The following is a 26,039-nucleotide window of genomic DNA, read 5'->3' as shown; positions in this document are numbered from 1 at the left end:
TGGGCTCTGCTGCATTGCGTTGTGGTTGATGTAGCATTTTACTAGGCATATCTTTTGTATAATGACAATGACGGAAAATCTCTCTGAATGTGACACTGTGCAGTGTGACGTGTGCAGACTATAACCTGGCAGGAATCTGCTGGTAGATGTGACATCTTGCAGAGTTGTGAAGCAGCTCTGGATGTGAGTAGAGCGGGAGATTTCTTTTTCTTTGCCCTTTTCAGCAAGTGGCATCATTTTTCTTAAAAACAATTCCAGTTCGTCCAGTAAACTTGCCACGGCGGCCTCCAATTACCATCTCCTCTGAAATATCTAATGCTGGCAGTAGTCGCTCAGGGATATTTATCTTGACTCATAAAAGACTGACATTTGTCCTAATTAACTTTTTAGCACATTGCCAGCATTTGGCTTTTCCTTCTATGTGAAACTTGTAGTGTTGTTTTCTTAGTTGATGTGGAACCTCAAGTGCCAGCAAGGAGAATATGGTATGGTGGGATTTGTAGCTCGCCATCCATTGAATAGGAGCAGAGAATAAAGTGGAAACTTCACCTTGCAAAGTAGTCGTCGTGCTCCTGTCCACCAGGTCTAGATCAGTGCACGTCTGTCGTTGCCATTTATTACCTCTCCTACCCTCCAGCTACAGACTTCTCCAACCGATATCAATAAAGCAGTAATGGTAATGTGCCTCATAGGCCGTAATGTTGTTTTATGTCTGAAACATTGTTGCCTACTACAAGGTCCATTCTCTGCCACCTTGTATCTCCTGGCACTTGGCATCCATCCCTGAGCGTGTCGGAGACCAAGGATGAGGACATTAAGGATGTGGTACCATTCCTTCTCTTCCCCCGAAATAGTTCACTCCACGGCTAAAAACTGTAAAGTAAGATATACAGTCAATTTCCTGTGCTTTATGCCCCGGCTGCGGTGATATTTTGTTGCCCGCAGGTGCTCATTGCTTTGGCCGAGGTAAGAGTGTGTTTTTACACAAAATCCGACCATAAATCTGGAGAAACGTGGCAGCTGAAATCTGTTTTTTTACTGTGCAATTCTGCAGGCTCCCACTTCAAGAATAAAAAACCTGATCCGTTTGATATTGTCAGAGTAAACTCTTCTTCCATGTTTATCAAAGAGAGAAATTCTCAGTAGTGTGTAACGTGCACTACAAAGAGGGGCATGAAAGCCGCGCTGGTCTCCTGACACGGCCTTCTCCATGCAGGGGGTGAGGGGAGCATTGTTTGATACCTGCCATATTGGATTTCTGTCATCCATTTGTATAACTGCTTACAACATATGGGATTCCCTTTGCCATAGACAGAAAGCTCATCTGTCACTTATACTAGTCCTTGTATTTGATGAGCGCACACGTCTGTCACCGCAGTGCACCAGGAGCTGCAGACGACTTTGCTGCCGTGTATGAAGATATGAACTCAAGACCTGAGTAGCATTAGGAAGCGATTGTATGTGCCTTCTGGGGGCCACAGGGGATGGACACAGATTCAGCACCATTCTAGTATAAGACCAGGGAACATCCAGGCAAAACCAATGCAAGCTGTTGTGTCCTGTGCAGTGAGTGGAGTCATTCAGACGTCCATGTGTCACGGATAAAACACGTACCCATTGTAGTCTATGGAGTTGTTCACATGTCCGTGTTTTTTTGACTATTACGTATCTGTTTAGGAATCATGGAGACCTGTCTTTTTTTCATCGCGGATGGCATCACTGTAAAATCTTGTCCGTGAAAAACACTGACACACGACAAACACTGATGAAACTCGGATCCAAAACACTGAGGACACCAGTACCATTTTTTTTTTGCATATATGACAAAACCCAGATGTCTGGATGAGGCCTTAGGCTACATTCCCACTTTGAGATTTTGGTGCGTTTTTGATTCTGAGTGCATGTGGATGGGATTTTTAGAAATATCATGCTGCATAAACTGACCAGTGATATGTTTTTCAAATCCGCAGCATGTCAATTTCTCTTGCAAGTGCGCAGAGTTTTCTGTGTGGAATTTCCCCATAGACTTGCATTAGGTGCAGAAATTCCGCAGTTAAAAAAATACACACAAAAAAACGCATGGAATCCACACCGGAGTATGTCAATAAAGTTTTGTGAAAGCAAAAAAAACAGGAAGTATCAAAAACAAAGCAGCTTTATTTAAAGCATGACGCACCAAAAAGAGACAAAAAAACGCAGCATCAAAAATGTGATTAAAACGCGTGTTAAAAAAACGCACACAAAAACGCAATGAAAAAACGCAAGTAACCAAATTTAAATAATAGGTGCAGAAATTCTGCAACATCAAAAAATCCCCAATAGCTCATCGTGGGAATGTAGTCTTACAGGTATTAACCTACCCTCCCAGGTAACCAGATCAGCCTGCATGAAGCGTCCTGGTCCCAGTCTCACTAGTGCAGATTTAGAGGTGGCAGGAGAACGTCTTTCACTCCGTATTATTTATTAAGGACAATGGAGCAGCGGTAACGAGATAAGCCGCCCAGAGTTCATGATTTCCCTAAAAGCATTGGACACAGCAGCGTCCAGATGTTCACTCTCCAGACCAGCTGCCTGACTTATCCCTGTGCCCGGGTGCCCAGCTGGTGACCCTCTGGCTCTAGTTATCTGTAAGTGCCATCACGGCCGCTAATAGGATTCTCTTACTAAAGACCATTGTTTTCCCAAGGCAGAGGGGAGCCGGGTTCTGATTTTTTTATACTTTTGCTGTGGTTCTGTACTGATATATATCAGACTAGATGCCATTTACATACAGAAGAGATGCATTCAGGATATGATATGTAAATGCTTCATCTCAGGACGTGTTTTATATCCCCATAAACACTTAGCTTTTAGGGAATAGCGACCAGGGGGCCCTTGGTTTTAATGGAGATGTACGTAATTGGCTTGTCACCTCCGGTGTGTGACAGATGGACACATTTGTGGTATTAATGTCTGAGCCCCCTCTATAAAAGGGCTCATCCTATCAATCTGCTGTATGCCGACATCACTCACATTATCCCCCATAATTCCGCTGTTATCTGTGATTTTTGCACCATAACGAAAGCTACAGAAAATCTTGCATCATTGATATGATTCTATTGTTCCCTGTTGCCAGCCACTTCATGCTGGTGAAAAACCGATTGTAAGACAGGTACAACCTATCTATTCTCTGTTGTCAGCCATTTCCACCTGCCAAGAACTTGAATGTGGGACTGGTGAGTGGAATCTGTTGCTCCCTGTTATCAGCCATTTCAGGCTGGGGAGAGGCTGACTTTAATGTCTCCAATGAGATGAGTGTCTGTCTATTTTTTGTCGTGTCTCCTGTGCTTAGATTCTCCATAGACATTTTTATACACATGCGACTGATCTAATAATGATTTATTCATATGGCACCAACATATTCTGCAGCAAATCACAATTCCTTGAATGCATTTCCAAAGAAAATGAGATCTTCCATAGTAATAATTAGAACAAGAGGAGTGCGGGTCCTGGTTTCCGAAGCTTGCAATCTAGGAGGAAATAGAAATGACCCAGAAGATGGATTAGTATCAGCTTCTCCCCGTATATGCGGCAGAAGGCAGGGATAGAGCGCTTAATGCAAAATTCATTCCCCACAACCATAAAGTGATCTGCTCCACTTTTACAAGAAAAAATTGCAACTAAACAGCAACAATTTGACTTGTAAAATCAGATAATGTAGCATATCATGAAAGCTAATGTGGAATCATGAACCCTCTAATACAGGAGGAAATGAGGGGGCGCCACCAGGGGATTTCAATGCATTCGTTCCTGAGCACAAAGGACAATCCATCTGCACGAAGAAGACTCTGTAAGGTGAATGTCGTTAAAGGGGTTGAAATATTTATAGGTGTAAAATGCACAATGTTTATCAGTCACCGAGGGACAGGAAGAATTATTGCTACAAGGTAACGAGACGAGATGCAAATGATTCCTGCCTCCCTCGGGACCGGGTCTACACAGGGAAACATTGGAGATTTTAACGTTAAGGACGCTTACATCTCACCTTCACAATCCAGCAGAATCTTTCATCCTTTACTAACAAAATGTCAATTATTGAATGTTCTGGATTGTCAGACAATCATAAAAAGTGCCATCATTACTTAGATCTATTTTCTGTGTAATTTCATGATTATGTTGCAGATCTAGGTCAGAAACAAACATCACATAATTATCAGATTTTCTGGAATTTTTAATGTATTTATATATTTTCACATTTTTTTGGTGCAGAAATCAGATTCTAAAGGGTCAATGTCTGTTTTTGGAGAGTCCATGTTCTCTGGCCCTTGCACATGTCTATATTAGCCACTATATGTCCCCTCATAGCACCAGGGTCAATGACATTTAACACCTGGGCCTTGATGCAAAATCTGCCACAGCACCCCCATGTGGCCATATCCATTAGATGCCATTTATTAAACTCCTGTGCTCTTAATGTGGGTCCTACAGGAATCAGAGCACAGGGTGACTGCAACCATGAACCCCTGTTGTAGAGCAGCAGCAATCCTCATCACATAGGCTTTCTGACAGCTATCTGGTCTTGTGCTCCCATCTTTTATCAGCCTCATTGCCCCTCCTGACAGCTGCATATAATTCATGACGTGACCTGCAGTGTCATAAGGAAACATCTGACCTAATGGAGGGTTGTAAATTAATCACAGCAGGTTAATGTTCATGATGATAGATTGAGTAAGCTAATTATTGACCGTCACTTTACGATCGGCATGTGGGAAGCTGACACGTTTCACAAGCTTGTATTTATAGCAATATTATAGGATTCAGTCTCCACCACAGACCAGCATAGAAGCTTTCATTGTAGGATGTGAACGCCGACTCCACCCTGCTCCCTGGAACACGAAGAACCCAAGGTTTATAATTATACATCAGTAATGCCGGTGTCCAGCTGTGCCATTAGGTTTCCCCTTTTTAACAAGAGACCTAAAATTAATCACTTTTGGGACTGTGGCCAGACCCAGAAAGCAGGGTCAGATCAATATTGGTTCAGTTTCCTAGGCAAATTAAAATTTTTTGGGGGCATTTTCCTCAATAAAGGCACCAATGCACATTAGCTTAACATTGTTTGAACCCAAATTAGCTGAATTTACTGACCATCTAATGTGTATGGGGGTCAATATCTCCCAACACTTTTATTCTCTGGGAGAAAAGCCCACTATCAAGTTTATGTGTCAGCTGCTTTCTCTTCTCCCCCTATTGAAAACACATGAATATTCGGCCAGGCTGAGCATTTATTGTACAAGGGAGACCTAGAATCATAGAATGTTAGAGTTGGAAGGGACCTCCAGTGTCATCGTGTCCAACCCCCCTGCTCAATGCAGGATTCACTAAACCATCTCAGACAGATGTCTGTCCAGCCTCTGAAGACTTCCATTGAAGGAGAACTCACCACCTCTCGTGGCCGCCTGTTCCACTCATTGATCACCCTCACTGTCAAACACTTTTTTCTAATATCTAACCTGTATCTTCTCCCTTTCAGCTTCATTCCATTGCTTCTTGTGCTTCCATGTGCAAATGAGAATAAAGCTGATCCCTCTACACTGTGAAATCCCTTCAGATACTTGTAGACAGCTATTAAGTCTCCTCTCAGTCTTATTTTTTGCAAGCTAAATATTCCCAGATCCTTTAACCATTCCTCATAGGACATAGTTTGCAGTCCGCTCACCATCCTGGTCTCTCTTCTCTGAACTTGCTCCAGTTTTCCGATGTCTTTTTTAAAATGCGGTGCCCAAAACTGGACACAGTAATCGAGATGAGGTCTAAGCTAGGAGGAGTAGAGGGGGATAATTACTTCACGTGATCTAGACTCTATGCTTCTTTTAATACATCTCAGAACTGTGTTTGCCTTTTTTGCTGCTGCATCACACTGTTGACTCATGTGCAGTCTGTAGTCTATTAGTATACCCAAGTCTCTTTCACACGAGCTGTTGCTTAGTTCTATTCCTCCCATTCTGTAGATGTAATTTTCGTTTTTCTTGCCCAGACGTAGAATCTTGCATTTCTCCCTGTTAAATACCATTCCATTAGTTAGTGCCCATTGTTCAAGCTTATCTAGATCCTTCTGAATCCAGATATTCTCCTCCAAAGGGTAATCTCCTCACCGCATATACAGAATTAAAAAGCGACATTTTGGCCTCAGAAGGCCTTTTTCAAGCCATATACGAAAAATATATCTAGTGCCTTGAATTTTTTGGATTTAGCAATTTGGAAATATAATGGGGAGTTGCACCAAGACTGCACGGACCTCGGAGTTGTGCACAGGACTGCACAATTTTAACTTACTCCATAATAGATCATGTTGATATTTTTTTGCATGGGTACAGGACAGGTAATAGGACTGTAGCAAACTTTGGGCATTGTGTGATGACTTAACCTGGCCATACGTCATAGGTAGGTGCTGGATGAACGCTTCTTCAGTCAACTGCTTTTCCTACCGACTGCCCTATACTCATGCACGCTCATATCAGCGGAGTGTTCATGAGTTCTCAAAGGTAAGAGGAGAATAAGCTGCTGCCAGACACTTTTGATGGTAACTTTTTCCTTGTGAGAACATGATGATATCCATTTGTCATGCCAGGTGTGGTAAAGACTTAGTGCAACACAGAGGGAAGAGGGAAAGGGAGCCCAGACACTAGGGAAATGGGGGAGTGGAGACCTCCTAGTCTGGTCTAGTGTCACCCTGTCTCAACTACCGTCCCTATATTGCCTCTTCAGCAATCGCCGCACGCGTGCCTCGCCCTGTCTTTCCCCTGGCGTATGGCTAAGGCTAGGGATAGGAGGAGATGAGCACTAGTCGATCTCCACTAAACTCTATAGATAACAAGGGTAGACAAATGGGGAGAATGCTTAGCTTTAGACGACTCCAGACAAATGCGAACTCTGCATCAAGCTCCAGAGAGGATGAAGTACTGCTCTTGCTAAGCCTTCACAAGTAGAAATGAATATAGCCGGCACCTCCCTTTCAGTCACCAGGTATATATACACCCAGTCCATGGAGCTAATTACCAGAGGGAGGTAGCCGCTAGGTCCTAGAGACCGCCTCTCATCTAAGAAGATGTCCGAAATGTCAAACGTAGAGATCTCCCGCAACCAACTGCAGGGCGACTGTCTGTCACCTCTGATACACCCGTGACACCATGTTGTAATTCCTCCTGGGGAATCTTGGGACAATCCTATGCTTACTCATTAGATGGGTCCCGTCAAAATTGGCGCATAAAAAGATGACAAGTGACGGCACTTTTATAAAACTATTTTATTCTTTATAGTAAGGTAATTAAGTTATCTCGTAACAAGCATTTAAATAGATCCGTGCAGTGGTCACTAAGTGGGGTCACAGCCAATTTATCTAGTGCCAAGCAGCCCCCTTCCGGTGTCCCCCTAGATTACAGATTACACTTATAATTGGGCTGCTCTGACAGTGATGAATTTGCAGAGGCTGCTCCTCCATCAAGCCAAAGGAGTTAAAAACGCGTCGCGTTTTACTTTTCTCCTGAGATTCTCTGGTAACCTTGGCGAGTGTGATCACTTCATTGTAAAATGCCATATTTAATACACTTTACGCCATAATATCTAATGCAGCTGTATTTCTTTTTTTTAAGGTTGATCTTGAGTTCTTGATTGAGACGTCACCATAGCTACCGGTGCAGTAAGCTATTCATCACTCCTCCATCTTCGCTCTTACGCCTCATGTTCATTGATTTACATAAATGTCTTTTGCACTAAGTAACATTGTGAGTTCCTGAGCTGAGAACGATGGGAGTTGGGGGCTGCAGACACCGGCACGTTTAGAAAACAAATCAGAGCGTCGGCAGCCGGAGTGAAGAGATGCTTATTTAACGGCATTGTTTGAAGCGGTGGCGTCCTGCGGGCCGTGATTGAATGCGCACACATTTTATTTGGAGGGATGAGAATGGGAGATATTATCACTTCCCCTCCCTCCATAGTCTCATTCCAGTTCCTACCACTTTTCTTTTAGTAAATATTTTCCTTTCCCCTTTTAAGGATTTATGGATAAACTGCTGCCACCATTGTATTTTTTTTTTAAGCCAATTAGTAGATGATGCACAGGTTTAAGAATCCGCTAATAAGAAGGTCAGTGGCTGGACTCAGTCTTGAGGAAAGCCATTTCTTTTCATCCTAAATAAGTCTCCTGTGAAATGCAGCCTTTGATTTCCCGGTAATAAGCCCTGGTATTTTCGTGTATAGAATGGCGATCGTGTCATTTGACCTTTTGAGAATTTCCTCTCCTCTCTGAACAGCGTCGATGAATGCCGAGGACAATCACCTTTTTATGAGAATGATTGTTGAAATTGCTTTGGTGATTGACCGGGGATTATAATCTCTGAAAGATTCACATCCTGCATGGGCGCAAATGGACTGTTATTGTCGGACGTCCTTGGTGTTATTTTTCAGCTACTTCTGGATGGTTTCACAGGAATGCTACATAGGTGTAAACCAAAGGGGAAAATCGTGCTCCCCACTTGCAGTTCATGCAGTTGTTTTATGGATCTTACAGTGTACACATCGGTGAGGCCTGGGACACTTTGTGGCTCATTCATCAGTAATCTTACCACTTCCTAGTGACGGAATTCAGAATATTAGGGCTCGCTCCCACTTGTGATGCAATCGGATGAGTGCAATCCGATAAAAAATCAGATTGTACTCGGCTTAATGTTAACCAATGGGGCAGCTCACATCTGCGATTATTTTCTCATGCCGATTCGGTATGCAAAAACAATCGCAGCATGATGTGATTGCATCCGTGAATCAGATCGCACACACCCATAGGTCTGTGGGTGCGTGTGAAACATCGCACTGCACTCAGATATCACCCGAGTGCAGTTTGATTCCCACCGACGTCGGCAACAGAGGAGATGGAGAAATTACTTTCTCTGCAGCAGTGCTGTGATTCTGTCATGCGAGAGGATCGGAGCACAGAGCACTGACACTTGGCTACCGCTCGCAGCAGAGCAGGAGCCGAGTGTCATTAGCATATCGCGTCCGATGTGATATGCTAGTGTGTCTCCGGCCTTATGTAGCTATACAGAGAGATTTATGCATCCTTCATTACTTGACAGATACGATTCTGAGGTCCAAGAATCCTGGGTTTGAGAAATATCTGAGACATTTTTACAATATAAGTCCTTACATAGTCTTCTTCCACTCTGAAGCATTATTTAGATATTGTTTACTAGAACAGTGTGGTCTGCATTCCGCACGGTGTTGGGAATTGCGCAGCACGCTCAACGTTGGGCATTGCGCAGCATGGTCGGCGATGAGCAGCATGCTCGGGGTTGGGCACTCTGCAGCAAGTCTAGTCTTAGGCGCTGTGCAGCTCACTCAGTGGTGGGCGTTACTCAGCATTGCGCAGCATGCTTATCGTTGCGCAGCATTCTTGACTTTGGGCGCTCTGCAGCACATGTGCAGTTGGTTGCTCTGCATCTGGTTTAAGTAAGAGTGTTAGGGAGCAATAATGAGCATTGTTCTGTGCGCATGTTGTTGCCAGTAAAGTGAAGGAACAATACATCAGACTCTGTGACCTCGGCTCCAGAATGGTTGTTGCTTCCAGTAAACACATTATAGCCTGAAACCTTCAGGGACAAGAGGAGCCGACCGCAGCGCATCACGTCCTGCCCTGGTCACAGCATCTGCTCCTTGTCAGCATCTTTAACATTCCCCTATTGAAAATTATTTCTTAGCAAGAAGTAAATTAAATGAATGATGTCTGCATGATTGGAAGCAGCAGCTCAATTCTACCAGTCCTTACATATGTAATGTACCACCAGTGTCGCATTGTATGGCAGTTTTCTGTACACAGAGAAAATTGTCAATCAGTGGTGTGGCCCAGGTGATGCAGTGCTCAGCAGTCAGAGAACTGCTATATCTGCAGCAGGTAAGACTGTGATTTTATCAAAATGACAGTAAGCAGCCCAGTAAGTGACACACTTCGATGGAATCGGGGTCTCTACCCCTATATTATGCTTTTCTCAGATGTGGTAACAAAATTTGGTAACCTATTCCCTTTAAAGGGGTTGTCCGGTCGAAATCGACAAGTCTGAAGTCATTCTATTTGACTGTAGACTTGTGAGTCCTCTCAGCGTGTACACTGTGCACTTTGAGGATTCTCCAGTGTCAGCACTGGGAGCGGCGGTCACGTGGCTGCAGGTATGCGATATGCATATGATCCGGTCCGTGCCCAGGGAGTCAGACTAAGTGGCGCTGTATCAGCGGTAGATGTTGGACGACTACGCCACCCATTGAGTACAGCTAAGGAGCTGCTGCTGCAGGGCAGACCACTGAGGCCGGTGGTAGGATTGTGCAGCGTGATAGCATAACCCCCAACGGGAGGGGTATGGCCTCAGGGCAGCCGACGTGGACGATGGGGGTAGCAGGAACCACTCGGAGATGGTACGGTGTAGTTCAGGGTCTTTACTGGTGACAAAGATAGACCCTCCCGGAGTACTGGCTAGCGATTGGGGCCTGGTCAGTCCTTGAGCAGATGGGATCTCCCCTGGCCAGGCGGAGTTGTAGGCCTCCCAAACTGACTGTATTCTTCTGGCTACCTTGCTAGAGGCGGGTATAAGTAGCCCACGTCCCTGAGTGTACCGTGTGGTGCTCACCCGTATGGCCGGTGACTCGGGGCCTTCTAGTAGCTTCCGCTCCACGACGGCGGTGCTGGTCCCACGCGTGTGACCGTGCCTTCGGGTTTCTGGGCCAGAGGACCTGCAATCCCCTGCCGGGCGGTTTCTGCTGCTGGGTAGGAGTTAGTCCCCACAGCCTCGGACTCCGGGTCCGGTGAGAAATCTTCTCAGTCAGGGCGAGCTCTGCAGCTGCCAGCCCCTGACTCCTTGTTGCACTGCTCCTACAGAGCTCCTGTAGTTTCTTCCTATGCTGCTTCTCTTCTCTACCTCTTCTCTACTCACTAACCCTGCCTCAGCCCTAGGTTTATATAGGGGAAGTTCTTCCCCTCCCAGGACTGGGCAGGAGGTGTGGCATGCATAGGATCCCTGACCAAGAGACCTCCCACCTGCTCTCAGACGTAATATCTCTATCACTGTGGCAACCAGACCCCTGGGGTGTCACACATACTCCGGACAGACTGTTTCGGGCCTTGTGCAATATACTTGCATTGAGCACACTGTAAACAGTCTACTTGGATTCTGGCCAGGAGTATGCATTGCATTTCGCATACTTGTGGTCTCCTGACTGCTGTTTCCGGCGCTGACATTGGAGAATCCTCACAGTGTGCAGTGCGTGCGCTAAGAGGATTCACAAGTCTGTGGTCGCATAGAGTGACCGCAGACTTGTTGTTTTAGACCAGACAACCCCTTTAACAGGTTGGTTGCAACAAATACTCTACATATCTGTTGTAATGGGATGATATCTGCTGCTCTTCATATTCGGAGAGGGATATGGTAAGAGGTTTCTCCAATTTAGAAATCCTTACTTGTCTATGCCATAAGTGCCTGATCAAAGCAGGTTTCATCTTTTGGATCTATACTTATCTTGTGAACAAGGGTCCCTTACCCCCATCTAACAGCAGTTAGTGGAGAGGTGACTCTCTATTGATGGCGATGGGAGTTCTGAAAATGACTTGGTTTGCATTGACAGTTGTTGCAAGATGTGGGACCCCCATTCTCCAGATAGATTTTGCATCCTATAGGTGGGAAGTTAATCTTTGAGACCTAAATATTCCATAAAAATCTGAGGGTTGAATACCCCTTTAAAGGGCTGACAGTGCTCGTTTATATCAATGGATTGGCTATGTAACGCTGCTCAAGACCCCCAGAGAAAGAGGAGCTCTTTGTAACCATTCTGCACTTGGAGCAAGAAATTAGGATTAAAAACAGAGTACCTGTAACGGGTCTGGGAGGCGGAACCTCTGAGCTACTATACAAGGGGGCGGTCCTTGTAAGGGAGCAGGTGGCGACCAGGGAAGACGGGCAGGAAGTCACAGCAGGTGACCGGGACAGTCTCTGAGTGAACGGGCTGGAGGTCACGGCAAGTGACCGGGGCAGTCTCTGAATGAACGGGCAGATGGTCACGGCAAGTGACCGGGGCAGTCTCTAGGTAAAGGGGTGGTACGACCTGTGGCGGCTGAAGATAGACGTGAGCTCCCAGGTGAGCAGGCGAGAGTCTCTGGATGAATGGGTGGTCACAGCATGTGACGGCGGAGCCTCCAGGAAGACCAACAGACAGGCAGCAGATGAGCGCTCCCAGGTGAGCGGGCAGAAGTCTCTGGACAGGCGGGTGGTCACAGCACGTGACGGCAGAGCCTCCAGGTAGGCTAGCAGACAGGTAGTAGATGAGCGCTCCCAGGTGAGCGGGCAGAAGTCACTGGACAGGCAGGTGGTCACTGCACGTGACGGCGGAGCCTCCAGGTAGGCTAGCAGACAGGTAGTAGATGTGTGCTCCCAGGTGAGCGGGCAAGCTGGTCCATAGACAGACTGTCAGGAGTTGGAAGGCAGACCGTCAGACCTCAGACTAGCAGGCAGGTAGCTGATGTGCGCTCCCAGGTGAGCGGGCAGGCTGGTCCTTAGACAGACTGACAGGAGTAGTAAGGCAGACCGTCGGACCTCAGACTAGCAGGCAGGTAGCAGATAATCAGGCAGGAATCTGGCAGGTAACTGGCAGGTAACTGGCAACGGGACCTGAGGGCTGAAGCAGAGTAGTGAACAGTGCAACAACATTGCTCGGGCACCTCCATTTTGGAGGAGGTGCCTTATATATGGTGAAGTCCTCCGGCCATTGGCCGGGGACTCCTTAGGACGGTGCGCGCGGCCCCTTTAAGAGGGAGGGAGCGCGCGCGCGCGCGCGCCCTAAGCACAGTGGCCGGGAAGGAGCGTGCGCTGCCAGCAGAGCGGGAGGAGGACGCCGGGCACGGAGCAGAGAGGTGAGGGGAACAGCGTCCCTGCCTAGCAGAGGGCAGGGACGCCGGCGCTACAGTACCCTCTCAGATAATATAAAAAAATATCTAATAATGTCTATAAAAAGGGTTTTGTAAACTGTGCAGCCCCTTTGATAGATGCGGCGTACATATAGAGTACCATATTGTCCTGATGTACTTTCACTCTTTTATCCTGTGATAAAATGGAATACATTTACTGATACAAAAGAGAAACGATTGAAACATAATTTGACGATTGTTACCATATTGATACTTCATTGTTACATGTCTCCCTGTACGTTTCCAGCCCGAACCAAAGATTTAGGAGCTTACAGATATAACACGGGTATCATTTGCTAAAGACGATTAGAGATGCCCATAATCTGACACCATTCCCTACTGCACATTATTAGAAGAACCAGTAAAGAGATGATGACTGTTATTCCCTAAAAGGATTTCAGAGTCTGCCAGTTCAAAAGCAAATGTTTATCAGACTGCAGTAACGAATAGCTGCTACCCCTAATACAAGCCCACCCCCCGAGAGTGCAGGTGTGACCCGGATCAGATGTCCTGTCCCATTATCACTGATGTCCATGTGCAGAGCAATTCTTGGACATCTTCCACCACAGATGTCAAAATATCTCGCCAGAATATCTGTTTGTCTTCATTTATTTACAGCTTTTTGTTGTCCTAAAACCATTTTTTGCATCTGAATTACTGGCAGTTCTGGATTTTCTCTTCCTCTGGGTCTGTTAATGTTGCTGAAGATACGCAGATGAACTGAACAGACTTGTTTTCATACTAAACAGCTACATAATGAAGTATGTTGTACAAGGACCATGCAGGGGTCAAGGAAAGAACATAAGACTTCATATCCCGTCCTGCAATGCTCTGCAGGAGTCAGAATAATTTGGGTACAATTTTAATTCTTTCAGTGTTTTTGTGGGACTGTGCTGTGCCAAACTCATAGACTGTTTTGCAATGCTCTGCAGGATCGTGCAGAACCCATACAAATGGTCAGTAGGCCTGTGCAAGCCTTATAGACTGTATGGCAATGCTCTGCAGGGTCGGGAGGATCGTGCAGGAGTCAGACCCATACAAATGGTCAGTAGGCCTGTGCAAGCCTTATAGACTGTACGGCAATGCCCTGCAAGGATCAAGTGACTGTGCACAATTCATGCTCTGTAACTATAGTGCAATGCTCTGCAGGTGATTTATGCAGTGCATCTGTAATGCAGTGTTCGGCAGTGGCCAGAGGGACAACATACAACTTTGCAATGCAGAGCTCAGTGGGACAGCACAGGGTTCCTTTGCATTTATGAGTACATCCTTTCTCAAGTTGTTAAGGATTTCTCTTTTGGGGCTTCATCGCTTTTTGATGTCTTTGGAATTGGGTAACTTCACAAAACCCAAAGCTACAGGCTGATAAGGAAGCCGGCTAGAAGAGGAAGAATCCAGCTCTGTATGTGGAAGCAAAGCCCCTCTGTATGTGGATGGCTGCAGAATTGTTAGATCCCCTCAGGGTGCAGAGAATTGCTCTCCGCCTTAGCCGCGCTGCCAGCCTCGCATGGACTGAAATATGTGTTGGGCTGGAGCCGGCTGTCTGCGAATGAGAATAAACTCGCATCAGGATTTATTAGCCGAGCAAGCCTTAAATAAGTTTTTCCTCCCAGGGCTCAGTAGAACGCCGTTCGCCTTAAATATTTCTATCCCAAGGTTCCCTCGGTGGCGGCCATGTCACCCTCCTGTAAAATGGCCATCCTTGTCTTTGACAGGCTCCAAAGTTACGACAGCTCTAAGAGAGAGGTTGTGAGCAGAGGGCTCGGTGCTGCCGTCAGCACTTTCTTATTCTCGTCGTCTCGCCGTTATCACTGAACTTTGCAGCACGGTGACATTATTGCCTCGTTTGACAGGAGGGATCACGATTATAAGGGCTAGGAAGTGGGGTCAGTGCGGAGCCGGCTCAAATCACTTCAATCGCAGAATATTTCTGGGTGATGATTCAGGTTTTAGCACCTGCCTGCTACAAATATCCAGACTATTGATCCATGTAGGGCGATTTGTGCGAGGCGTATAATGCCTTGTGGCTGCCGCTATACTTATCGCACATTTATTATACATATAATTTATGCCTCAAAATGGAAGTTGCCTCCATTATGTGTATTTTAGATTACAATTAAACACTTTTGTTTTTTGATGATTGTTATGTCCTGTAGAGATCAGACTTGCACTGAATAGATGCATCCTGCCTTAGAAAGACCTACAAATAGACATCAATTTAGGTTAGCTTTGAAGAATCTACTGTTTGTACAATGGCTTCTTCCATAAATTATCACTTTCTAGTAAGATCTAAACTGCCGAACTTGTCATTTTGTAAACTTTCACTAATCCTTTTGCTTGCTCCGGGCTTCATCCAAGGATGTGCCAACATTTTTCTTTCGTTTGATTTTTCCTATTAATGCAACCAGCTGACTGGGGTTTAATGTGACATCATTCTGCATACAGCCAGGTGAGTCTAAGGCCATAGTCACAGCCCTCTCATATTGCCAAATAAGATCTCATGCTTTGCACTGAGGAGGGGCAACACCCCGAAACACGTGTCTGCAAATTGAGATTTTGATTTGGCTTTTATCCTAAGTCATCTGACAAGGCTTGTTAAAGGGTCGATATTGACTTTTAGGATCGCTACTTCTGATAGATGACCCTACAGTTCAAGTCCTCTTATTCTCTGAAGAGGCAATTTGCATAGGGCCATTGTAGCACTACGTGAAATAATACTGAGAAACTCAAGGCTAGAAGTAAAGCTTCAAGTACACTCATGAACTGCACAGGATAAAGTAAAGCCATGCAAAGTTACTGGCCCTTTAAGAGAAGCGTCAAGCTGCATCAGATTTAAGATGCGTCATAAAATATAGAAAAATTTTAGGTGCAGACAGTTCATCTGGAAAAATTGGACGATGGTCTCATCATGTGACTTGAGTCTCATTTTCTTCTATCTGAAGGTTTTTGTGGCAGAAGTCGCCATATATATATATATTCAAGGCCCATTAATGGGTGCAGGTTCTCCTCCTAACCTGCTTCAGTTTTGAGACTTGCTTAATTCATATGACAATCTTAATCCACTAAAAAGTGAAGAGGTCCCACAGTACCGGGCCGGGAGGCTGCTCCCAGGTCCCACAGTACCGGGCCGGGAGGCTGCTCCCAGGTCCCACAGTACCGGGCCGGGAGGCTGCTCCCAGGTCCCACAGTACCGGGCCGGGAGGCTGCTCCCAGGTCCCACAGTACCGAACGAGGAGGCTGCTCCCAGGTCCCACAGTACCGGGCCGGGAGGCTGCTCCCAGGTCCCACAGTACCGAACGAGGAGGCTGCTCCCAGGTCCCACAGTACCGGGCCGGGAGGCTGCTCCCAGGTCCCACAGTACCGGGCCGGGAGGCTGCTCCCAGGTCCCACAGTACCGGGCCGGGAGGCTGCTCCCAGGTCCCACATTACCGGGCCGGGAGGCTGCTCCCAGGTCCCACATTACCGGGCCGGGAGGCTGCTCCCAGGTCTCACAGTACCGGGCCGGGAGGCTGCTCCCAGGTCCCACAGTACCGGGCCGGGAGGCTGCTCCCAGGTCCCACAGTACCGGGCGAGGAGGCTGCTCCCAGGTCCCACAGTACCGAACGAGGAGGCTGCTCCCAGGTCCCACAGTACCGAACGAGGAGGCTGCTCCCAGGTCCCACAGTACCGGGCCGGGAGGCTGCTCCCAGGTCTCACAGTACCGGGCCGGGAGGCTGCTCCCAGGTCCCACAGTACCGGGCCGGGAGGCTGCTCCCAGGTCTCACAGTACCGGGCCGGGAGGCTGCTCCCAGGTCCCACATTACCGGGCCGGGAGGCTGCTCCCAGGCCCCACATTACCGGGCCGGGAGGCTGCTCCCGGGTCCCACAGTACCGGGCCGGGAGGCTGCTCCCACAGTACCGGGCCGGGAGGCTGCTCCCGAGGGGGCGCCTGCAGTTGTTTGTTTACTGGGTCGTCTCCTCATACTTTGGAGCCGCCTTGATTTTCTTGTGAGCTTTTGCAGGTAAATCATTAATACGTTCTGTTACCTATCAGTGATCCCTTTATTCAGCCAAGTAGACCGTGCAGAGCGACCCTCCAGGCAGTTGCACCCGGACAGCCAATCGGCAGTAAGTCTTCATGATGCTCATTATCTGTGCCATTAACTGCCATTAGGATTAGTGCGTGGCCCTCGTACGAGCCGCTCTGGTAATAGCACTGTTATTTGGAGATCTACAGAATAAAACACTCATTAATGTAAATTGGAACTCGCAGCAGAAAATCTCTCCGTAGGTTAAATGTCGCATCTTCCTTATTAGCTACAATCCCGATAAGGCGCTGCCTGCCGTGGTGAGGCGTCTGAGTGATATTTAATTCTGGGATGATGAGGAATCTACAGACAGAGATTAACATATGGTGCGGGCCTCAGCCAGCGTCCCCCGGATAATGCAGAATAGGTGCAGGGAGGCCGCGCTTCATCTGTCGTCTTCCTGATGCTCACCTAGATTTCTTCTTTTAGAGCTCCTGGGATCAGAGTCAAATCTGTTCAGTAATAATATTCTGTTTGGACCTGGTTCTCATAACAGACCCCTCCCCTCACTAACCCCAAAAATATCTACAGGAACAGAATTTTGGCTCCTTTTTACGTCACATTCGAGCTCTCCATTAAAGGTATATGTCTGGAGGATGTCCCCATTTATACCTCCAACGTATGCCCCTGTATATTCATATACTAGCCCACGTTGACCATAGGCTTCCAAGTTAAAGACAACTTTCCACTTAGGTTTATGATCTATCCCTATAATTGAGTAATCTAGATTTTTAGTTCCCTAGAAAACCTAAGTGACAACTTCTGTGTTGTACAGACAACACTGACGATAGATGACAATTCATAAAGTTACGTTTATGTATCTTTGTTGTGCAGAAAGTCCACTAAATACAATACACAATTGCCTAAATAGCAATCCCTGATATATTATTATAGCTGCTGCCATTAGAAAGGATCAATCTGCTGAAGTGCAACAGTAAAGCACCAAGTTTCCATTGATTTCCACTTCATAGACTGGAGGAGCCGGGATTTTATATAAAATTCCTTCTAATGCAATGATTGTCTGAGATCTTCCTGTTTTCCTCGAGAAACCTCCCATTAAGCCGGCGTCCTCAGTCCCTGCTCACCTCTGCAGTTTATAACCTATTAACCAAGCAGCATCTCTCTCCTTACCCTAAAGCAGTCAAGCTGGCTACTTTACTTGATAAATTATTGATGGACTCCATTAACACTGATGTGGCTACCTCCAGGCTTCGATCCGCTTGTTGTGAGGGCCTTTTTACCCCTAGAGACCCCAATTCAGGAAGGTGGGGGAAAAGGGGGCTTTGGATTTTTGCCCTTGACACGCGAAAGAATCTCTCTCTTCTCTGCCTTTCAGGAGCTCCCCACAGCCAGGAGCCTCTTTCCATTAGGATCCATCTTGATGTGCTGCCAGTTCATCAGTCTAATGGAATAATGAGGAGCAGAGTGGATGTATCTGATACAACGGAGCAGGAAATGTACCTGAGGATCCCTGTTCATACAGCAAAAACAATACTAATATTGGCTGTAATGCTCTTTATGGAGCTCGCTTATTCATAGGCATCAAATTAACACAGCAAAAGTGACTTGTAATGCAGTTAGCAGTGATCGGAGCCTGAAAGAAAACCAGACCTTGATCTCCGCAGTCATCTCTCCTCATGTCAGCAGTATGGCAGCTTCCGCTGTGCAGGTCCTGCAGTAGTTAGGTTAGATTTACATGTAACGACCGCTGATCAGCGATCATTTAATGGCCTCTTCACATATTATCAATTTCTATGTCCACAGAACGATTGATAATATGACCATCCTCTGCTTATAGGACATCATGTTTCTCGGGAGCACATCATCTGGTTATACAGGATGATGTGCTGCCGAGATCAATCATTTTTATGGTGCCTAAAAATCTTCGAACCCCATAAGCGATCGTTTTTCTCGTTCACAGGGTGATTGCCGCTCTCGTTTACTTGGTTATTGTAGGCGTCTTAGGCATAAATGTATTGTATTTTCTATGTGTTGTACTGGCGCAGTGTGGGGATTGTAAATGCCCAATTAGACAGTTCCTAGGAATGCTCATTCCCTGATTATTGGCCCCACTAAATAGGACTTTATAGCCCACCATACTGCCCCAGTATATATCATAGAGATATAAAACACATTCATGTCCATGACACCAATGCGTCAGGTTTATGTTTTACACATGATGCACATTGACTATACAATGCTTGATACCATTGGACCATTTGGTGATTGGGGTCTCCATGTGATGTGGCGCCAATTCTAAGAGCATTTAGAGGAAATGTGTCATGTAAAAAAAAAACCAAAAAAACAACTTTGCATATGTCTGGCTGTAAATGGTAGTTCTCGATGAATAAGACCCGCTATAGGTTTACACACTAAGCTGGCTCTCACAAATACCCAACCTCCAGAAAATAAAGGTAATTGGATTATTCATCCATCGCCATCATGCATCACCCCATTATATATCTGCAGACTGTGCCTCCCAGAGCCCCGAGCAGATTCACCAAGGGTTCAGCATCCTGTACACTTCACCCGCCCCGAGACTCCAGAACGCAGATCGATACTTTTATCACAGCTTGACAGATTTCCATTGATACTTTTCCAGTGATATTGACTGACAGATACCAGCTTCCCTCACCTTGTAAATCCATTAACTGTGCCGCCACCTGGTGCGTGAGCATGACAAGCCGGGACAGCACTCAGGAAGCCAGGATTTAATCCCAGCACAGATAACACGGAGTCATTCACCTCTTTCTAGTCCTGATTCTTTTCTGTGTGACACCTCAATGTCTGCGCTGTCACCGTATAGCTGCTGACAGCTCCCGCTTTGTTTATGGTCCTGTCATTTCACAGACCCCTGTATGATCCCTGATAGATTACTGGTGTCATCTGGACAGAAGACTAGTGAAAAGTTTTAAATGCTACAATATAGTTTCTACATTGTAGACACTTGTGACTGCTTTTTGACACATGTACCCACACTAACTTGTGAAGAGCTATAATTAAGGGTGGTCACACCTGAGACACCTAGGCTCTGCCCCAGAGCAAGACTCCCGGGCTGTGCCCCTGGCCGAGACTCCCGGGCTGTGCCCCTGGCCGAGTCTCCCGGGCTGTGCCCCTGGCCGAGTCTCCCGGGCTGTGCCCCTGGCCGAGTCTCCCGGGCTGTGCCCCTGGCCGAGTCTCCCGGGCTGTGCCCCCGGCCGAGTCTCCCGGGCTGTGCCCCCGGCCGAGTCTCCCGGGCTGTGCCCCCGGCCGAGTCTCCCGGGCTGTGCCCCCGGCCGAGTCTCCCGGGCTGTGCCCCCGGCCGAGTCTCCCGGGCTGTGCCCCCGGCCGAGTCTCCCGGGCTGTGCCCCCGGCCGAGACTCCCGGGCTGTGGCCCCGGCCGAGACTCCCGCCCCCGGCCGAGTCTCCCGGGCTGTGCCCCTGGCCGAGACGCCTGGGCTCTGCCGCTGACTGCCACACATGACTACATTCAATAAAGGAATGAAATTTTACAACAGGTGCTGCAAATTTATCAACTTTTTTGGATCCATAACCGACTTGCCAGTCTGCTCCACCACTAAGCTCCTTCCTTCTTAGAGCAGGGAAGATTGAGATATTGATAAAAGAAATGCCACATTAGTATGACTTTTTTAGGGGGTCATGACTTGACGTTTCCTTTATGGATGTATTCTCAGCATGGATGTCAAGAAACACTTTTTTTTTTGCAGTGTTGGTTTTCAGCGATGATATTTCCAAAGAGTTTATTTATCACAAAGAAAACACTTTCATAAACTAAGAAGTGCAATCCATGACCTAAAATACAGGTTTAATTAGTGTGATTTTTCCCACCTCAGATATAAATCTAGACTTAAGTAAATGCTTAGTATGAAGTATTGAACAATTTTAAAGGGCTGTATCCAAAATAGAAAATAACACACAGTCTTAGTACTGTTTTGTGAATGCAGCTTCTATAATTTGATCATAATCGTGGAAACACACAGGTCCGCACAGGAGATGTATACACACAAAGGTAGAATATTTTTAAGCAACACCATGTGCAAAAATGCTTTAAATTTATTTTTTTGAATTGGGGAAGGCATGCTGATCTTTCAGTATGCAGCAGCATCGGGCTATGCATTAGTACCCCAGGTGACAGAGTAGCAAAGTGTTATTTTCAAAACTGTTCCTTGGAAAATCAACTTATGCTGGCTGTTGCTCTACTTCTGGAGGACCTTTGTACAACTAAGTCGGGTGGTTCTTCTGTGCCATACCAAGATTGGTTGTAAAGGGAGTCTGTCAACAGATAATCTAAAGGAGCATGATGTAGGGGCGGAGAGCCTGATTCTAGCGACATATCACTTCTTGGACTGCTTGGTGCAGTTTTCATAGTATCCCTGTTTTCTCTGTTGTAGATCTAGCAGTGCTCAGAATGCTGAGCTATGTATAACCCCACCTACACCCCTGATTGTCATCTTCCATTGTACATTGTCAGCAAGCTGCCAATCAGTGGTGGGGGCGGGGTTACATAGATTAGCCTGACTGGCCTGCACGTAGGGACCTAGTCCTCTAGTGATAATCTCCTGCTGATGAAACACTGATTGTATTTTAAACTGCAACGCGCAGCCTAATAAGTGACACATCCCTGGAATCAAGCTGTATTGTCCTATCTTATGCTGTTTTCAGATTAAATAGCAAGAACCTGCTGACAGATCGCCTTTAAATAAAATACCGTATATATTTTTTAATTTGCACCCACAGATATGTACATTATTTTTCATCATTGGAAGTTATTTATGATAATTTATAGCTATTAAAGCTCCAGATTTATGTGAAAGTGGACAGCTGATAATGTTTTTCCGAGAACAATCTGTTCTTAAGGGGAAGTTGGAAAGTGCAGCAGAGAAGACGTCTGGAGGTGTGAGACTGGAGAGGTCAGATGAGAGCAGCAGATCATTGCAGGACTAAGATTCTCCATTGAACCTGTATGCGGCAGAAAACTTAGGGAGGAGATGTGTTACACAGGAGTAAATGTGATTATAGGGAATGTAGCAAGCGCGACTTTATGTAGAATATATACAGCTGTCTGTAGAGTTTAGTAATGCTATGAAAACCCTGATATTATGTGATATTAAATAACAACTATGGAGGAGACAAGACACAATGGATTCCCAGTCCAGTGTAACTGGCTGATAACACAGAACAGTGACGTGAACTCATCTTGTGTACAGTGATACATAAAGTTGTGTTGCAGCCTGGAAACTTTGACATTTACACCAGTGAATGTGTTCGATATCATTCCTATAAGACAGCTTGTGCCTCCGTTTTACTGTCTCATTAAGCTCCATTCGCAGTGGGCGACCGCGAGTTCGTTTCTGTGTTGCAGAGCAGATGTCCACAAAGTCGGCCGCCAGTTACCTTTGGTTTACAGTGACCATGTAAATGGAGTAATAAGCATCCCGTGATGGTGTGCCTAATGCCGTGATGTCTTTTTCCGCAGGTGAGCCAGTCTTTATCCGGAAGCCGGATGACCAGATTGGAATATCAGGTGGCGTCGCCTCCTTTGTGTGCCAGGCCACAGGAGATCCAAAGCCAAGAATCACCTGGATGAAGAAGGGGAAAAAAGTTAGCTCACAACGCTTCGAGGTAAGTGCCAGCGCTAGAGATGAGGGCCAGAGACTTCCCAATCCATCCCCTCTGTCTGTCAGGCTATGAGCCCTGATGCGGAGAAGCTAATGAGATCATTTATGGTGAAACAGAATGTGATCTCCATAGTCAGCCATGTAATGTTCTGCCATCTCCATCCCTCCTGTAACGGGATTCTGTACGCCCCTCTGCTGTCATCCCTGGCAAGAAGGACGGGTCACTCTCCTTTCTCAGTATCACTGATAAGTAAATGGGTTCTCTTCACATTAAATTAGAATTGTTCGTTGCATTTCCAGGCGCAAAGATTTAATGGGTGGAATTGAAATAATTGTATCAGTCTCTATTATGGAATGAAAGGGAAGATAGAGCCGAAGTGAGAAGAATTAGTTTCTTTATATCAGATGTACTGCCTGCCTTGCCGGCTTTGTCTCTGAGTGTCTCATTATTTGCAGCCTGTGTCTCACCCTCCCGAAAAAAAAAAATTAGACACATTTGCTGTGTTCCAAATTCCTGCACACTACGGATGGTTAGATAAAGGGAATTTAGTACATGTATTCCAAGAATATCTACGTTGTAGCGGTATTTGATCTGATTCACACAAGGCTCCTTCTGCTCTCGGAGGATTTCTTATTACAGTTATTATATTTTTAAAGGTAGAAGATCTTAGGCCATGTCCACACTGCGTCAAAGGCTAAATGTAGCGTGTACGTCATTTTACCTGAAAAAGCTTTTCTGACCTTGTCTGTACTATAGCCATAGGAATGTATAGAGCAGATGGACTCCATTTCTTCTTAATTTTCAATAAGCTTTTTCCCTTTCCATTTGGATTTTTTTTTATTATTACTGTAAAGTGTCGTTTTCTGTACCTTGCATGTTTTTTTCTCCAAACATATGCATTAAATTTACAGTACAGACCAAAAGTTTGGACACACCTTCTCATTTAAAGATTTTTCTGTTTTTTCATGACTATGAAAATTGTACATTCACACTGAAGGCATCAAAACTATGAATGAACACATGTGGAATTATATACTTACAAAAAAGTGTGAAACAACTGAAAATATGTCTTATATTCTAGGTTCTTCAAAGTAGCCACCTTTTGCTTTGATGACTGCTTTGCACACTCTTGGCATTCTCTTGATGACTTTCAAGAGGTAGTCACCGGAAATGATCTTCCAACAATCTTGAAGGAGTTCCCAGAGATGCTTAGCACTTGTTGACTCTTTTGCCCTCACTCTGCGGTCCAGCTCACCCCAAACCATCTCGATTGGGTTCAGGTCTGGTGACTGTGGAGGCCAGGTCATCTGGCGTAGCACCCCATCACTCTCCTTCTTGGTCAAATAGCCTTTACACAGCCTGGAGGTGTTTTTGGGGTCATTGTCCTGTTGAAAAATAAATGATGGTCCATCTAAACGCAAACCGAATGGAATAGCATGCCGCTGCAAGATGCTGTGGTAGCCATGCTGGTTCAGTATGCCTTCAATTTTGAATAAATCCCCAACAGTGTCACCAGCAAAGCCCCCCCACACCATCACACCTCCTCCTCCATGCTTCACGGTGGGAACCAGGCATGTAGAGTCCATCTGTTCACCTTTTCTGCGTCGCACAAAGACACGGTGGTTGGAACCAAAGATCTCAAATTTGGACTCATCAGACCAAAGCACAGATTTCCACTGGTCTAATGTCCATTCCTTGTGTTCTTTAGCCCAAACAAGTCTCTTCAGCTTGTTGCCTGTCCTTAGTTGTGGTTTCCTAGCAGCTATTTTACCATGAAGGCCTGCTGCACAAGGTCTCCTCTTAACAGTTGTTGAAGAGATGTGTCTGCTGCTAGAACACTGTGTGGCATTGACCTGGTCTCTAATCTGAGCTGCTGTTAACCTGCGATTTCTGAGGCTGGTGACTCGGATAAACTTATCCTCAGAAGCAGAGGTGACTCTTGGTCTTCCTTTCCTGGGGCGGTCCTCATGTGAGCCAATTTCTTTGTAGCGATTGATGGTTTTTGCAACTGCACTTGGGGACACTTTCAAAGTTTTCCCAATTTTTCGGACTGACGAACCTTCATTTCTTAAAGTAATGATGGCCACTCATTTTTCTTTACTTAGCTGCTTTTTTCTTGCCATAATACAAATTGTAACAGTCTATTCAGTAGGATTATCAGCTGTGTATTCACCAGACTTCTGCACAACACAACTGATGGTCCCAACCCCATTTATAAGGCAAGAAATCCCACTTATTAAACCTGACAGGGCACACCTGTGAAGTGAAAACCATTTCCGGTGACTACCTCTTGAAGCTCATCAAGAGAATGCCAAGAGTGTGCAAAGCAGTCATCAAAGCAAAACGTGGCTACTTTGAAGAACCTAGAATATAAGACATATTTTCAGTTGTTTCACACTTTTTTGTTAAGTATATAATCCATATGTGTTAATTCATCGTTTTGATGCCTTCAGTGTGAATGTACAATTTTCATAGTCATGAAAATACTGAAAAATCTTTAAATGAGAAGGTGTGTCCAAGCTTTTGGTCTGTACTGTATATAAGAATGAATGGCAGACGTGTTGTATTTTGTGACATGCATGTTAATCGCATCATTTCACAACTTTAAAACTTTGAACCAATCAGAATTGATTTTGCAGCCATGTAGTCACTATAAAAACCCCTCCTATGGCAGTTCAGTTGCGCTTGGAAGGAGACGGAAAACTCCTCCACGGGACCAGGGATTGAGTGAAAAATCGATTTTCCAAAGTTTGATTGTTTAAAAACACTAGAGTTTTTTTCATGACCAAATGCTCCAATATCTAATGCAACAATATGTCATATATAGCCATGGAAATTTAAAAAAAAAAAAAAAAAGTATAATTTAAAAAAACTCGAGAGCCATAGTGATGAGGCTTTTGAATGCATATATCTTTTCCATCAAAAGCCTCAACACAATTTGGAAATTGAGTTACTTGACTGAAAATATTGGCTAATTCCTGCCATTACTGGGTAGAAGGATGTGGTATAAATTCTGGCCCCAGCAAGGTCCACAACTGTAAACATACTTTAAAGAGTGCCAGCGGCTTCTGGGACACAGAATTCTGGGGATAATGGGACGTGTTGGGGCACAGAATTCTGGGGATAATGGGACGTGTTGGGGCACAGAATTCTGGGAATAATGGGACGTGTTGGGGCACAGAATTCTGGGAATAATGGGACGTGTTGGGGCACAGAATTCTGGGGATAATCGGACGTATTGGGGCACAGAATTCTGGGGATAATCGGACGTATTGGGGCACAGAATTCTGGGGATAATCGGACGTGTTGGGGCACAGAATTCTGGGGATAATCGGACGTGTTGGGGCACAGAATTCTGGGGATAATCGGACGTG

The 26,039-nt window shown here is 45.8% G+C and overlaps 1 protein-coding gene across 16 annotated transcripts in view; it reads left to right on the top strand.

Annotated features, from left to right (window-relative positions):
- The window catches only part of PTPRF (protein tyrosine phosphatase receptor type F), a 1,261,345-nt gene that overhangs the window by 1,107,764 nt on the left and 127,542 nt on the right, over positions 1-26,039 (top strand). For all 16 annotated transcript variants that reach the window (XM_073643643.1, XM_073643644.1, XM_073643642.1 and 13 more), the window contains one exon: positions 22,523-22,668. In XM_073643643.1, coding sequence (XP_073499744.1) covers positions 22,523-22,668 — 146 coding nt within the window. The remainder of the gene's footprint in view (positions 1-22,522; positions 22,669-26,039) is intronic.

The sequence above is a fragment of the Phyllobates terribilis genome, unplaced genomic scaffold (genome assembly GCF_046119375.1).
Source record: "Phyllobates terribilis strain yellow unplaced genomic scaffold, ASM4611937v1 Scaffold_8__6_contigs__length_399053987, whole genome shotgun sequence".
NCBI lineage: Eukaryota > Metazoa > Chordata > Amphibia > Anura > Dendrobatidae > Phyllobates > Phyllobates terribilis.
This window is presented reverse-complemented; position numbering and strand designations above follow the sequence as displayed.